Source organism: Micropterus dolomieu, linkage group LG10, assembly GCF_021292245.1.
Source record: "Micropterus dolomieu isolate WLL.071019.BEF.003 ecotype Adirondacks linkage group LG10, ASM2129224v1, whole genome shotgun sequence".
NCBI classification, from domain to species: Eukaryota; Metazoa; Chordata; class Actinopteri; order Centrarchiformes; family Centrarchidae; genus Micropterus; species Micropterus dolomieu.
This window is the reverse complement of record NC_060159.1, coordinates 26325222-26339738: the sequence shown is the minus strand read 5'-3', so window position 1 is coordinate 26339738 and position 14517 is coordinate 26325222. Positions and strand designations below refer to the sequence as shown.

The 14517-nt window shown below is 43.2% G+C and overlaps 2 protein-coding genes across 3 annotated transcripts in view; one reads left to right on the top strand and one right to left on the bottom strand.

Moving 5' to 3' along the window:
* The first annotated feature begins 1010 nt into the window (after positions 1–1010).
* LOC123977946 lies at positions 1011–2495 on the top strand. Its single transcript, XM_046061016.1, has 3 exons — positions 1011–1263; positions 1439–1674; positions 1811–2495. Exons 2-3 carry the CDS (start codon positions 1465–1467, stop codon positions 2246–2248), a joined length of 648 nt encoding a protein of 215 aa, XP_045916972.1. The 5' UTR covers positions 1011–1263; positions 1439–1464; the 3' UTR covers positions 2249–2495.
* Positions 2496–7807: 5312 nt separating this feature from the next.
* senp6a (SUMO specific peptidase 6a) overlaps positions 7808–14517 on the bottom strand; it is a 31428-nt gene continuing 24718 nt past the window's right edge. For both annotated transcript variants that reach the window (XM_046061633.1, XM_046061632.1), the window contains 11 exons: positions 13291–13484; positions 12496–12692; positions 12211–12327; positions 11977–12099; positions 11801–11893; positions 11378–11703; positions 9717–9805; positions 9476–9564; positions 9283–9351; positions 8664–8814; positions 7808–8575 (listed from right to left, as the gene is read on the bottom strand). In XM_046061633.1, coding sequence (XP_045917589.1) covers positions 8345–8575; positions 8664–8814; positions 9283–9351; positions 9476–9564; positions 9717–9805; positions 11378–11703; positions 11801–11893; positions 11977–12099; positions 12211–12327; positions 12496–12692; positions 13291–13484 — 1679 coding nt within the window. In that variant the 3' untranslated portion in view covers positions 7808–8344. The remainder of the gene's footprint in view (positions 8576–8663; positions 8815–9282; positions 9352–9475; positions 9565–9716; positions 9806–11377; positions 11704–11800; positions 11894–11976; positions 12100–12210; positions 12328–12495; positions 12693–13290; positions 13485–14517) is intronic.

Sequence of the window (14517 nt, the reverse complement as noted above, 5' to 3'; positions counted from 1 at the left end):
GTGTGCGTATGCGTAAGTCCAAATATTTTTTGACGCGATTTTTGGCTTTCCGCCGCACGTAAACTTTTAGTGAGGAGTCTACGCACAGTTTTGTGAAAGAGACCTCTGCACTTTATGTCCACTTTGGATGTTTAAAGGGCTCTATTAATAAATTTTGATTGATTGATTGATTGAGTTTGAGGCATATCCTGGAGAATGCCATTAGCCAAGGCCTGAAACACACAGCAAAACTCTGCAGCGCCAATGGCGGGGAGCACTTGCGGAGGCACAGGGTTTATATGCTCCGAGTTATCGTCATTACACAGGTTTGATATATGTTAGAAACAAATGTGTTGAAACATAGTTGTAAGAGTTTTATGTTCTATGTTAAGGTTTAAGGAAGCGCTGAATACCTAGCAGTATCTTCGCCATTGTCGTGTTGTTTCAGTGTTATTACAGTTTTTCTCAAATGCTAAAACACAAAAGCCAATCCTCTAAACCAAATGACCAGTTGTCTAAACACATTTACTAAATCTAGCCATCATTTTCCAATATCATAAACACATTTCACATGAAGACACAATTCACAAAACACAATCCTCCGTTCACATAAATCTTAACACATTTTTCCTTGCTAAAACGCAAGTTGCAAAAGAACTCTGCTCATATTCTCAAATGAAAGCTCATGTGATGCAAAATGCTTGCCACAGTCAGCAATATTTGAACAAAATGAACACACCTGGCGTCATTCATTACACACAACGACTCAAAATTGAAAACACCTGTTGCTAATGCTGTGACCACATGTATAAAAGCAAGTTCAGAGTGCACAGTTTGCTGAAGATTCCAAACAAACACAATGGATGAAGGCAGAGTCAGGGGAAGAGGTAATCGAGTCAGAGGAGGGAGAAGAGCTAGCCAACGAGGAAGAGGAGCAGGCCAGGGAGGAAGAGGAGGAGGCCAGGGAGGAAGAGGAGCAGGCCAGGGAGGAAGAGGAGCAGGCCAGGGAGGAAGAGGAGCAGGCCAGGGAGGAAGAGGAGGAGGCCAACAAGGAAGAGGAGCAGGCCAAGGAAGAAGAGGAGGAGGCCAACAAGGGAGAGGAGAAGGTCCAGGAGGGAGAGCAAGACAACCTCGCACCATCATTACGGACGAGATGCGAGCAACAGTCATTGACCATGTCATTGTCCATGGCATGACAATGGCTGAAGCAGGACTAAGAGTCCGTCCAAACCTGAGTAGGTTCACCGTGGCCACCATTATCAGGGCATTCAGACAACACAACAGGTATTGTACTCTATTGCTTTCTTTGTCACAATACAATTTTACAAGCCTGTGAAAGTAGTCTATTGGTTTCAAATCAGTTGTTACTGTATTGTAAAACATGTCAATTGACAACATGTTTCTTTCTTTAGAGTTGAAAGAATGCCACATAAAGGTGGGAGGGTTGCCATATTTACAGCGGCACAAGAAACCCTCATTGTGGATATGGTTCGTGAGAACAACCTCATCAGACTCCGGGAGATCAGAGACAAAGTCATTGCCGATAATGTGAACTTTGAGGGCATTGATGATGTCAGCTTGGCCACAATAGACCGAGTTCTCCGGCGCCAAAAGATGCGGATGCAACAAGTCTATAGGGTTCCCTTTGAGCGAAACTCTGCACGACACAAAGACCTACGTTACGAGTATGTGCAAGTAAGTATACATCCATGTTCACAGTACAGTTAGTGAACATACTGTGTTGCTCAGTGGCCTACATTACTTCTGGACAATACTATGCTACCTGATTGACTGTTGTTCTGAACACCTGTGCACTTTCACATTTTCACAGAGGATATTACAGTTGGACGCGATGGCCAGACCTCATGAGTACCTCTTCCTGGATGAGGCTGGCTTCAACCTGCAGAAACAAAGGCAAAGAGGCCGTAACATCATTGGCCAAAGAGCCATCACTGAGGTTCCTGGCCAATGGGGGGGGGGTAATATTACTCTTTGTGCGGCCATGGGTTTGGAGGGGCTTGTCCACCGGCAGGCTGTCCTCGGGTCTTACAACACCCAACGTCTCCTAACCTTCCTAGAGGAGCTAAAAGATATCCTCCTGGACTGCCAACAACACCATCCTGGGCCCGAACATCCCATTTATGTGATCATTTGGGACAATGTACGCTTCCACAGAACAAACCAAATCAGAGAGTGGTTCACCACCAACAGTAACCACTTTAAACGTCTGTCTGCCACCCTACTCCCCTCTACTGAACCCTATAGATGAGTTCTTCTCATCATGGAGATGGAAGGTTTATGACAGACAACCATACACTAGAGAGAACCTCCTAAGGGCAATGGAGCTGGCATGTGTGTGGAGAACTTCCAAGGATGGATCCGCCATTCCAGGGCGTTTTTCCCGCGGTGCCTGGCAAGAGACAATATAGCCTGCGATGAGGTGATGTGGCCCGATGCAGCTCAGCGACATGATGCCGCACAGTGATTGTGGTGTAAGTAAAAAAAAAAAAATATATAAAAAAACTTCACACCCTGATCATGTTTTCAAGAGTACTGTTGTGTGCAATAGATTCTGTTTTTGCATCAAGTTGTGTTACAGTAGTGTACAGAATTTACTATAGATTTATACTCTTCATATGAAACTCACAAATCTAAATGCCCAATCCTCTGCAGAGATCTAAGAAGATCCATTATTGTAAAGTTTCTAAAAATATGCATTGGCAGTTATGAAACAAAGAACCTTCTCACAAATTGAGCATTGTGTTTTCAATTGTTTCGCTGTAATGTGTATAGTGTTTACATTTTTTGAAAACTTCGAGCTGCTCTTTTGGTGTGAAAGTTTGAGTTTTGAAGGGAGAAGGTGTGGTTGTGTTTTAGCATTTGAGAAACTGTAATCAAAAGTCTTACATTTAATAAAAAGGTCTACATTCAAAAGAACTGAGTTTCAGCAGACCTGCAGTTTGTTTCAGATAAATGGAGCGCTGCTTCTCCAGGTTCAGTTTTGACTCTGGGGACAGAAAGCAGACCTGATCCCAGACCACCTGAGATGGTTTAAAACGTGGCAGAAGATCAATTCTCTGACGGACAGGAAGCCGTTGTAAAGACCTCAGAACTGGAGCGATGAGATCCTCTTTGTTGGTCTTAGTGAGGGCGGCAGCGTTCTGAATCAGCTGCAGCTGTCTAATGGATTTTTTAGGAAACCCTGTACAGACACCGTTACAGTAGTCAACTCGACTGAGGATAAATGCATGGACAAGATTTTCCAGATCCTGCTGAGACATAAGTCCTTTAATCCTTGAAATATTCTGCAGGTGATAGCAGGCTGACTTTGTAATCGTCTTATGTTGCTGCTAAAATTCAGGTCCACGACTACACCAAGATTTCTGGCTTGGTTTGTGGTTTTAGGAGTCACAAAACAAAATGTAACAGCCAATCAAATGAATCGGATCTGGGCTATGAATTGAGATATTGAGCATTAAGGCCTGCAGCGTGATCTCAGCCTAAGATGGCTGCCTCTCCTGGCGGGGAGGCTTGATGCAGATCTCCGTTTTGTTTCAGAAAAGCTGCTCGGCCACATTTGTTCCAACTCAAGATGATCTTGGTCTTATTTTACAAATGAATTTATCTTTAACCTCATAATGATTTAACAACATTTATGCTTCAAAGCGCAGTATTGATCCTCTGACCTCAGAGGGCAGATCCATGAGTACGACCCTGCGGACTGTCCCTCGGTCTGTAAATGCTAACGTCAGCACGTTAACAATGATATGCTGATGTTTAGCAGGTAAAGTTTACCATGTGCACCATCCTGGTTTTACTTGATAGCATTTTCTAAAGAGCACAAAACATAAAGCACAGCTGAGGCTGATGGGAATGTCATTAGTTCTGCAGGAATTTAGTCAAAAACCAAATATTTGGACAAATTAAAACTTTGACCTGATGGTGGCTTGAGATCAGAAAATCAACAAAGGCAGTAAGATTCATCCTCTGGGGGACATCAGCTACTAAATTTCATGTCAATCCATCCAGTAGTTGTTGAGATATTTCACTTCAAGACCTTGTTTACTGCTGATTTTGTGTCTCTCCTTTGTGTTTATTGTGTGCAGCAGCTCTTAAAGTAAAGAGCTCTACAAATACAGTGTCTTCTTCTTCTTCTTCTCTCTGCTTTACAAACTGTGTTGTCTGTCGGCGTGTGTGACAATGAGCAGTAAGAGCTTCAGGAAGGATGGGGATTAAATGGGATAATGTCAACGGTGCTAATCTGTCTGCTGCTGCACTCACGGCCCGTCAACTGCAGACAAACGTATCACATGAATCATTAAAATATTAACGGCATATTAACGTCAAAACACGGATAGCAGTACATGGGACAGACACGACCACTAAAGGTGGAATTATACAGTTACCACTTTTGAAAAGGTCTGTAGTTAATATGTTGGTAACTATTGGTAAGTTAACCAGCCACCACAGTGAACTGGACCTTTAACTCTGGTTCGATCTGTCAATTTAAGGACCTTCATCATTCCCCGAACTGAGGCCTGTCGAACAGATTATCATCCCAAATGAGCCTGTAGCGTGAGAGCTATACAGACATAATCTTAAAGTTGCCGACTCGACTGAAAGCTCCCTGATTTTAAATTGTAAATATCTCTACAGCCTCTACACAGAAACCCTTAACAGCCAATGACATGTTGTGTATTTGCTCATGCTATAAAACGTAATATATATATAACGTAAGAAATGACTCTTTGCTACAATGTAAAGTAGTGAGTGTGCAGCTTGTGTAACAGTGTAAATTTGCTGTCCCCTCAAAATAATCACACAGCCGTTAATGTCTAAACCGCTGGCAACAAAAGTGAGTACAGCCCTCACATATTTGTAGATATTTGATTATATCTTTTCACATTATAACACTGAAGAAATGACTCTTTGCTATAATGTAAAGTAGTGAGTGTGCAGCTTGTATAACAGTGTAAATTTGCTGTCCCCTCAAAATAATCACACAGCCATTAATGTCTAAACCGCTGGAAACAAAAGTGAGGACACCGCTAAGTGAAAAGACAGACACATCATGATACATTTCCAACAAGCTTAACTGATGGGAGGTCTCAATGACAAAACAATCACCCCACAAGGTCCACTGTTCTGGAGCTTTCAATCACAATGCATGATCTTCAACCCAGTTGTTGTGGAAATGTAGATTCATTTTTCGGAGCACTTTGCAGACTTCTATTCCACGTCGTCGTAAATGTTGAGATTAAAAGTTCTGTCTTGACCTTGCAAACAGCAACTGAACAAAACAATCTCACCACAAAGTCCATTTAGTGGCTGCTCTGGAGCTTTCAATCATATCACACAATCTCCCTCAGCAGGTGGAGTTTGCATAGTTGTCCAGATCCTCTCAGAATAATCCCTTTTTCATCGTGTTTACATTCTACTCTCCAGTTCAGGAGACACAGAAAAACCTGAATAATTTCCATCACAACCAAGCAAACTCCATCCACGGATGAAGAGCACAATATGTGGTTGAAAGCCCCCCCCCCCAAAAAGCTAGTAAGTAGACTTAGAGTTAATGTTATTTTGCCAAACTGAATCACTGTGTTACGGCAATCAGTGACAGACAGCAGCAACAAGGACAATAGCTTCCAAGTTGTTAATTTATATTTTAATATTGTAAGGATTCACTGAACAAGCTCATAAGTGGGACGACAAAACACAATTCAAGAGTCATGAATGTTTTAGTGGTCAGTAACACAACACTGACTAAGTCCAAGAATAAGTCGCTCAACACGAGGCTGAAAGCCGAGAGCAGCATTTCATAGCAAACAAACCACCAGAGACGAGCAGGACAAACGTCCGCCTTTAAAAACTGCACTCTTGTGTCTGCATTTACATTTTAGTCATTTAACTGATGCTATTTTTCAAAGAGACTCAGAATCAGTGGCTTAAGAGAGAGTGTGAGGCCCTGCTGAGATAATGTTCGGACTACAAATTAAAGTTTTCTTTGCCTGTTTAGTGACACTTTCATGTACGCTTTTGTTTTTGTCAACAAACCCCATGAAAAGACCAAACCAACACGTCCAGAACTTCCTGTCTGTGGCTCTCAGCTCCAAGCTCATTGGTTCCTCCTGGAGACGTAACGCCTCACAAATATATATATAGTTTATTTTTATTTTTTTAAAGGCTCAGTAAGTTCCTAAAACAGCTGCTCACTGTAGCTCCTACCAAACAAACAGGAGGAAATAGTGCATTTGTGTGGGACTATTTCCAGCGGAGGATGAATCCACATTTGGTGCAGCAGGACAGTGTATGTGTTCATGGTGATGAAGGAACATGTGACCCAGTGCAGCAGAGAGGCTCACTGATGGATTTAATAGTTTCTGCGGCGCTTTATTTGTTTGGCTTCGGACTGTGTAAAAGAACTGGACGCAGCCACAACTACTGTTTTGGAGCCTTAAGTTTCATTTTGGCCGTCGCCATCTTGATTTTTTTTAGAACCAGAAGTTACCACATTCAGAGGAGAAGGTGGCGCCAGGTAGCTTAGTTAGCAAGGTGCATCAGTAATTCACAATAACCATGATATTAATTAGGATGCAAATTTTGGCAAGTGTAAAACAGGCTAAGAACAAAATGTACTAAGCGGAAAAATGAACAGCCGACTCCTCAAGATCGTCTTTTAGTACAGCTGAAGACATTTTTGGGCGAACAAAATGCTAGTTAATTTTCATGAAGTGAAAAACACACTGTGAAAGGGTCAAAGACGAGTTCAAGTTCACAGCTGGTTAATTAAATTGTACATAGAGCAGCAGATTGACAGGTCACCATGGTAGGGACTTGTCACTCACCTTGTAGCCCCGCCCTAAAGCCTCCCCTGCTTCCTGGTCTCTGTTCCTCTAAATGGGACCATAATTTACTAAATGAACATCATGCTGTGTTGAAGAAGACTTTAAACTAGCGACTGAGACCATAAACTCATCAGGAAAGTGTTTACTGAGGGAATAAATCAGCTGAGAAGTAGAAACATTTTCTCATAGACTTCTATACAATCGAGTGGAGTCGCCCCCTGCAGGCTGCTGGAGAGAATGCAGGTTAAAGGCTCTTCAGCACTGGCTTCACTTTTCAGACCGGAGACTGCCAACAAAACATCAGTTTCTCATCTGAAAAGGCCATCGATCCGTTTACAGGGTAACCCTCAAGTTTAGCAACTTCAAATGGCATCTAAACTGCTGTCACTGCTTCCACACCGACATCGCTGCTATTTACTGCTCATACTTTAAAATCCCCGTCGCTGTCATTGTTTACATTTCAGTTTCTTACACTTCATCTGCTTTCGGTGCTTTTAAACAGTTTTCAACTACTGATATTTTAAAGACATTTCAACCTGTTTACACCTGCATTTTCAACAAGACTGTTTGCAGTTCTATATACATTTATGCTGTCTTTTTAAGATCATACAAGATTTTACCATTTAGAAATTAATGCAAATATTTGAGTTACAGAATTAACCTTAATTATAATAATAATATTGGATATTTTCTTATATACTCTTCAATCAGTTTGTCTTATTTAAATCCTTTGAGTTGTGATTCTTTCAGTTTTAATTCATATTTAAAGGAGGAGGCGTACATTAAGCTCTTTGAAACTTCCCCAGTGTATAAATTTTTCCCCATTTTTTGCAAAAAGCATCCAAGTACCTGGAAATAATGCATTTAAGATCCAGATTTGTGTCAAGAAGCAACACACACACAAACACAGAAATCACCATCTATGGTCTATGAAGAACTTTCCGATGAAACGCAGCACAAATAAAGAGCTAAGGCAAACAAAGTGCTCTTGCATCTAGTGTCGCTTTTAATGCTGAAGATTCATCCACTCCACATCGAAGAGACACAACAAGCACCGAACTACGTATGTGACCCGTGACCGGCAGTCAACTTCTTGACAGGTGGATTATTAACTTACAAATAACAGCAACTTCCTCTATGTTGTTCTTTTTTTTTTTAAATAGTTTTTCTTCCTCTACACAACTAGAAAGCATAAAAAATAATGATGCAAGAGCTCAGCAGTGTCCTTCCGCTCGGGGATCCTCCTGGAGAGAAGAACGTCTATGAAAACATAACTTAACGGGCCACTTCATAAGTCATAAAACAGTAAATTACAAAGGCAGCGGGAAAAACTCCAGCATATTTACAGTTCATGTTTTATTCGATACAAATTTAAAGGTGTGTTTAATGTCTGTGGTTAACGGAGGGAGTTAAGGAACGTTTCCGACGTGTTGAAGTGGAACCAGCAGCGTACAATCAGGCTCGGCCCCCCCGCAGGGCCTGGGAGTGACGGGGAGGAAGAGGAGGAGGGTGGGCTTGTTTCAGGGGCTTAAGTTTGGCGGCCCGCCCGTCGACCCAGAAGTCTCTTCAATCTCAGGCTCTTCAGGAGAGCCGGGCGGAGCCGCGACCCGGTCGGGCTCCTTCTTTTCCAGTTCTTGTTGCTCTTGGATCTTCAGGATCAGCTCCTTGATCTCCTCGCGCTTCGTCTTCATGCGCTGCTGAGGAAACCACTCCGACAGGTTCACCGGCAGGTGGAAACTGGGAATCGGATTCTGGATTAAGAAAAGAGAGGGAGAAAGAGTATTTAGTGATCAAACCGGGACGGTACGGAAGTCCAATCGGCGTGGATCCTCCTCTCACCTCGAAGAAGCTCTCCACATACTGCAGGATGTAAACTCCACAGTCGCTGAAGTTATCCTGCTGAGGCACACGGGGGCTAGAGCCCTTCATCACATCCTTTCCGAAACTCCGCTGAGTCCCTTTACGCACCTCCCACTCCACCTCCAGGTACCTAAAACAAACGCACCCTCGGTCTCAGTCACATGCGGTGTTGGTTTTCCTACTAATCATTACCAATGAAAAATGTTAGCTTCACTTAACAGTCACACAGAAATCTAAATAACTAAATTCTGAAGTCATCCTGGTTTAATAGTGTTGTAAAAACGTGGCGCTCCCATTGCAATGAATTGAAAAAAAAAAAAGACGCTGGCGTCAGAAAAAAGACTCTTTGGTGGACACAATTAAATGATTTTGTTTTGTGTCTGTTTTAACCGTGTTTATTGTTGTTTTACGATCGGGAGCCTCCACAGGGTGTTTTATTTTGAAATAATAAAACATATTTAAATTATAGGTTAATGCGTGCCACCGCTTTGTTTTATGGGGACAAGTCAAAAAGTTTGGGAATTACTGCTCTTAAATCAGAAAAATGCATAAAATGAAATCTCTCCATCCTCTGTAAAGCCCCTGTTTGGACACTCACTCTCTCAGAGTCTTCACCACAGTCGACCTGGCCGGACCTCGCAGGGAGTCCATGATGAGGATACAAGGCCTGATGGAGCAAAAAAACCTAAAGTTAAACACCAGATCTGCATTTTCACTTGCTCTCGCTGCTTGTTTTCTGCAGCGCAGCAGTGCCACCTGCAGGTGAAAAGGCGGGAGGTGCATCAACTTACTGTTTGCAGAGGTTTTGTTTGGAGGCCAAAGCAGAGACGTCAGAGCCGAGAGAGTCTTCAGCCAGAGTCCCGTCCTCGCTGCACTCGTCCTGGAGACAAAACACCCACCGGCATTAACCACTTTTCATTTAAGTCAGGGCTTCATCAACTCCTTCGCTGGCTGACAGTCAACTAATTAAATGACAGATGGAGGGAGATCGAGTGATTTGGGGGCGAACAAGACAAATGGAGAAGAGAGTACCTGAACGGAGCTTTGGTCATCAGAGAAGGTGAAGGTGTCGTCGTCTCCTTTTCCTGAACCGTAGCAAACACTGATTCTGTGCAACTCGCCTGAAAACACCAAACCACAAGCAAAAAAAACACCTTTAATCTCTTACATAAAAAAACTTAATAAGTTCCTGGCTTCTCTTATTTTTAGCAGCGTTCATCAGCACATCTAAGAGTATTATATGTGATGTTTTTCAGGCATTTTAATTGCTTCTTGGAATCAGATTAAAGACCACAATCAGTTCCTGAGTGGAGGCAGAACAACGGACTCTCCACTCATCAGTTCATATCCAGCTGTCGTCTCACTGCATCATGAAAACAAAATTGAACGGACAAAAGGTTAAAAAAACCCCCAAAAAAACAAATCACGTGTACGCCACACTTTTGTTGCTGCAGCCACTTTAGGTGCATTTAGGGCCCGTGTCCACCAAAGTGTTTTTTACCAGCTGAAAACGCCACCCGCTCTTCTGAAAACGCCAAGCTGCGAACGCTAGGGTGCGTTTTGGATGCGCAGCGGGTTTTTACTGAATGTAAAAATGTCACCACAAAGTAGGGTAGGCCTACTAGCTGTGGCCCTCGCTCTGCATGAAGAGGAGGCTGAAACATGAGGGCACAGACTGGCCGTACGTGGGTTCATGGGATTTTGAGGGCGAGGAAACACCTCGGCGAGCAGCCACATCGTTTCGTTTTAAGATCGGATGTGCTCGGTGCGGTGTTTGTCCCGCCCCTCCTGCACTGTGATTGGACGGCTGGGTAAAAAGTGACAGCGACGAGGGCAGCGAACATTTTTCAACTCTTGGCCACCTCAGAGTTGAGCTTGAGAGCAACTTCTTTGACAATAATAGTAAGAGAGCTATTTATTTCCTATATTTATAGTTTGTCATATACTATAAATCAGATTTTGACACATTTTACTCGTAAAAAGTTCATTATCTGTGCTGGACATTAGTTTCTACAGAGTTCTTGCTCAACTCCAGTGAACACTGCGGCAGTACGCTGACGTGGTGACGCTGTAATCAGTACATTTAGACGCCGCTAAATTTTACAGAGAGGAAGAAAAGTCTGTTTGGACCGCAGCGCTTTCAAAACGAACAGGTCGACAGTCTTTACCGCAAAACAAAATAATCACTAAAAGAAAACAAAACTGAAATGTAAAGAGATAAAAAAGGTTTAATCTACTTTTTTCCCCCACTTTATTGAAGTCCATTGTAAAGCTTTCAACTGAAACCTGCAGGGGTGATGTGCTCTATCGAGCCTCGAGACATACTGGTGTTGTATCTAACAGGCAAAGCAGGGCCGGACGTGAAAGTTGGATAAACCTGATGGTTAATTGTGGTTTAAACTTTTCTTTATGGTCAGAACAAAACAGCGGATCACTTCACAAATCTGAGGCAGAACATTCAAAACAATTATGAGCAAATATGCACGAGTAAAATGAAGTAAAAGCTTTTTTCTGTCCTTTTTCCTCGACAAAATAAACATCTTAATAAAAAAAATGATTCAAGTGAATAAAATCAAAAATCTAACATGGTGAGAAGTTTGATTTAAATCAGGACTTATCTGATCGAAGTAAACAGGATTATAAATCTGACCAGACAGACTTATAATCAGCTTTCAGCACTTCGTGATGCTCACTTGTGTATTGTTGCTCTGCGTCCGGCGGGCCCGACCCTGCGGGGGCGCCAGAAGGCTCTTGTCCCGCCTCTGTGAAAGCTGCGTTGTCACCGTCGGTCAGACCCTCTGTGGACGTCTCGGGGGCTCCGGGGGACGGGTCCTCGGATGAGCTGTCTAGTCCGTCTCTGTCCGGGGACAGAGGACGACAGTGGTCCGGGATGTTCTCCTCTGACGGGGGATCTGCAGCCGAGGTGGGGGCCGGAAACGGGCCGTGGTACAGCGGGTTCTGCTCGTACACCAGACCCTCGAGACCCGGGAAGCAGATGACGGCCAAGTACCAGTGAGCTCTGACAAAACAAGAGTTCAAAGTCGTTTAAAAATTAAAAAATTAAAATAGAGCAGGAGGGAACTCAAGCTCTGGGATTTGCAAAGCTGAAGACTCACGACTCGTTGATGGGGACAAAAATGAAGTCCTTCTGGAACAGATCCACGTGCCGAGTCCACGTCTTAACCCTGTTGTGCTTCCTTTTCTGGATTCTGGAAAATCCAAACCAAAAATTTCAGCATTTAGTAGAAGATGATTTAAAACCACGGTGTGTTGGAAACTGCTGGACACTCACGGCAGGTTGGTTGTGTCGGGAACGTTCCTCCGCTCCCTCTGGTTTAGCCTCTTGTAAAAGAAGGAGCTGAACACGTGGATTCTTTGGGCATCTTCTTTTTTCAACTTCTCTAAAACTAAATATCTAATATGGAAAGACAACGGGAGGGCTCATCAGAGCGTGAAGGCATTAATATTTTTTATTTTATTCTTGTGTCTCTGCGGCTGATTCGACAGAAATGACCCAAACACTTACTTTAAATAAAAGTCTATGATAACGTCGTTTAGGAATTCTCCATCGTTAAGGCAGTGGAGGTCTTCGTTAGTGACCGATATCCCACCCTTGGCCGGAGGAGGAGGATACACCATTAATCTGGAAGACAAACACCAACAACACTGTGACACACTGGGAGTGGAAGCAGCAGTACCGCTAACGTCCACGGGGTGCCGCCGTGTCCACAGTCTTAGACGACAAACTCACTCCGGTTCAGTCTCTGCTCTAACGTGGAAACAACAGGCAGGTGACAGAAGAGAAACTCACTTGACGATCGGTCCGGAGAAGGTGGGCTGGAGGTCGGTCATCTCCTCGTCTTCCTCTTCAAAGTAGGCGCTGGTTTGCTGGCGGGTGGCCATCCGTGTGCGTGCGGGCATGGCGCCCGGGGTCACCGGGGTGACCTGCGTGACCTTGCTGAGCGGGGAGACTTGGGTGATTTTGGGAGTCGTTTGTGTTGGTTTCTCCTGCACAGGAGGGACACGTGTTCAGTCAGGAGCAAGAAAATAAAAAAAAGTATTTAATAAGGCCAGCTGTAAACAGACAAACTTGTTTTCTCACCACAGTTTTCCAAGTCAAAATGTTTAAATTCAGAAAAAAAATAATATAAAATCTGTAACTACGACAGAAAGAACTTTGTTTCCATGGAGCACAAGCGTTGATCACCTGCACTGCACTATAAAATAGAAATTTAAAATAAATAAATCAAACTAAAGTTAGTCGTGCACATATGAGGAAACTCTCAGATAATATTGTTCAATATTACGATAACGATAAACAAATATTAAGGAGAGCATTTTAGATGCCTTGTTGTTTTTCTGTTCACTACGGGATTAGAATTGAATAATATAAATATAACTAATTGTTGTTTATAGAGCAGCAACATTAAAATTTACAGCAGCAGAGTCGCTTTTTTAATGTTGTTTAACAAAACATTCGACCTCCGTGGCCTCTGACAAACTGTGAGGGGAATTGTCTGACATTTTAGAGACTAAACGGACAAAAGGATAGATCTAATCATTAGCTGCAGTCCTACTGATCAGCGTTTCCGCGCACTGCGCTCACCTTCTCCTCCTTCTGTTTCGAAGCCTTGTTGTAGTTGACCAGTCGGATGTTGGCCTCTTCGAAGGGCAGCTTGGCGGGGAAGTTGCTGACGTTGTTGGTCTTGCCGATCTCGCCCAGGATGTCTTCCAGGATCATCTGCTCCTTCATGCCCAGGCCGTTCTCGAAGATCAGAACAATGTACTTCTCATCCGACTCTGTCGGCGCAGGACGAGAGACAAAGTTTGTTGTTTTTAGTAAGACATTTTTGCACTCTTTACGGCGTAATATTTGTAAATAATTTATATTTCTCATTCATAGTCTTTGCTCCAGTCCTCCAGTTGCATCCTGTTTTCCTTGAGCAATTTGTATTATAATATATTTTCTTTTTGTTTTATATTTTTAACGCTACATCAGATACTTTCATGACAACTTCGGCTTGAATCTTCTACGAGTAATTAAGATTGGATATATATATTTAGGCAGAATATGAGCAATGAGAGCAGAAAGCGACTCTGCTCTGTGTGAAGTCACTGAATACTGTGTGCAGCACGAAAAAGTACAAACATCTAGTGAGTTTAGTTTATTACATAGTTTTACTACGCATGTGTTTCCCACACATGCACTCAACTTGGGCACGCTGCCCAGGTTTATTAACGGCCACCCGGGTTTATTTGGCAACCCACATTTGCATTTTGCTGAGAAACGCAGAGAGAGATGCTATCAGAAGTTACAATCCTGATAGCGGCTCAACATTGTCATGTTTTCCAGCCATCGGGCATCGTCTATCGGCCCGACCCTGATGCAGACTCTGCCAGCTTCCTGCACACTGATAAGCTGACTGAACGAATTTGTTTCATCTGAGACCGGAGGTCAGTCTGATGCCGTGTCTTCTTTTGCATGTTTACACTCCACATTATATACTTTAAGGTGAGTCTGAATGAGGGAAGAGTTAATCAAGAGGAAAACATATCTGCAGGAGTACAGAGGGACGGGCATGTATTTCTACTGTACGTGTGTAGTTTTGTACATATCTGCAGGAGTACAGAGGGGCGGGCGTGTATTTCTACTGTACGTGTGTAGTTTTGTACATATCTGCAGGAGTACAGAGGGACGGGCGTGTATTTCTGCTGTACGTGTGTAGTTTTGTACATATCTGCAGGAGTACAGAGGGACGGGCGTGTATTTCTGCTGTACGTGTGTAGTTTTGTACATATCTGCAGGAGTACAGAGGGACGGGCGTGTATTTCT

What these genes read in the sequence shown, in the direction of transcription:
- LOC123977946 (XM_046061016.1), top strand. Translation starts at nt 1,465, where the DNA reads ATGGTTCGTGAGAACAACCTCATCAGACTCCGGGAGATCAGAGACAAA. An exon ending in TACGTTACGAGTATGTGCAA is followed by an intron (nt 1,675 to 1,810) that starts GTAAGTATACAT and finishes ACATTTTCACAG; the next exon opens with AGGATATTACAGTTGGACGC.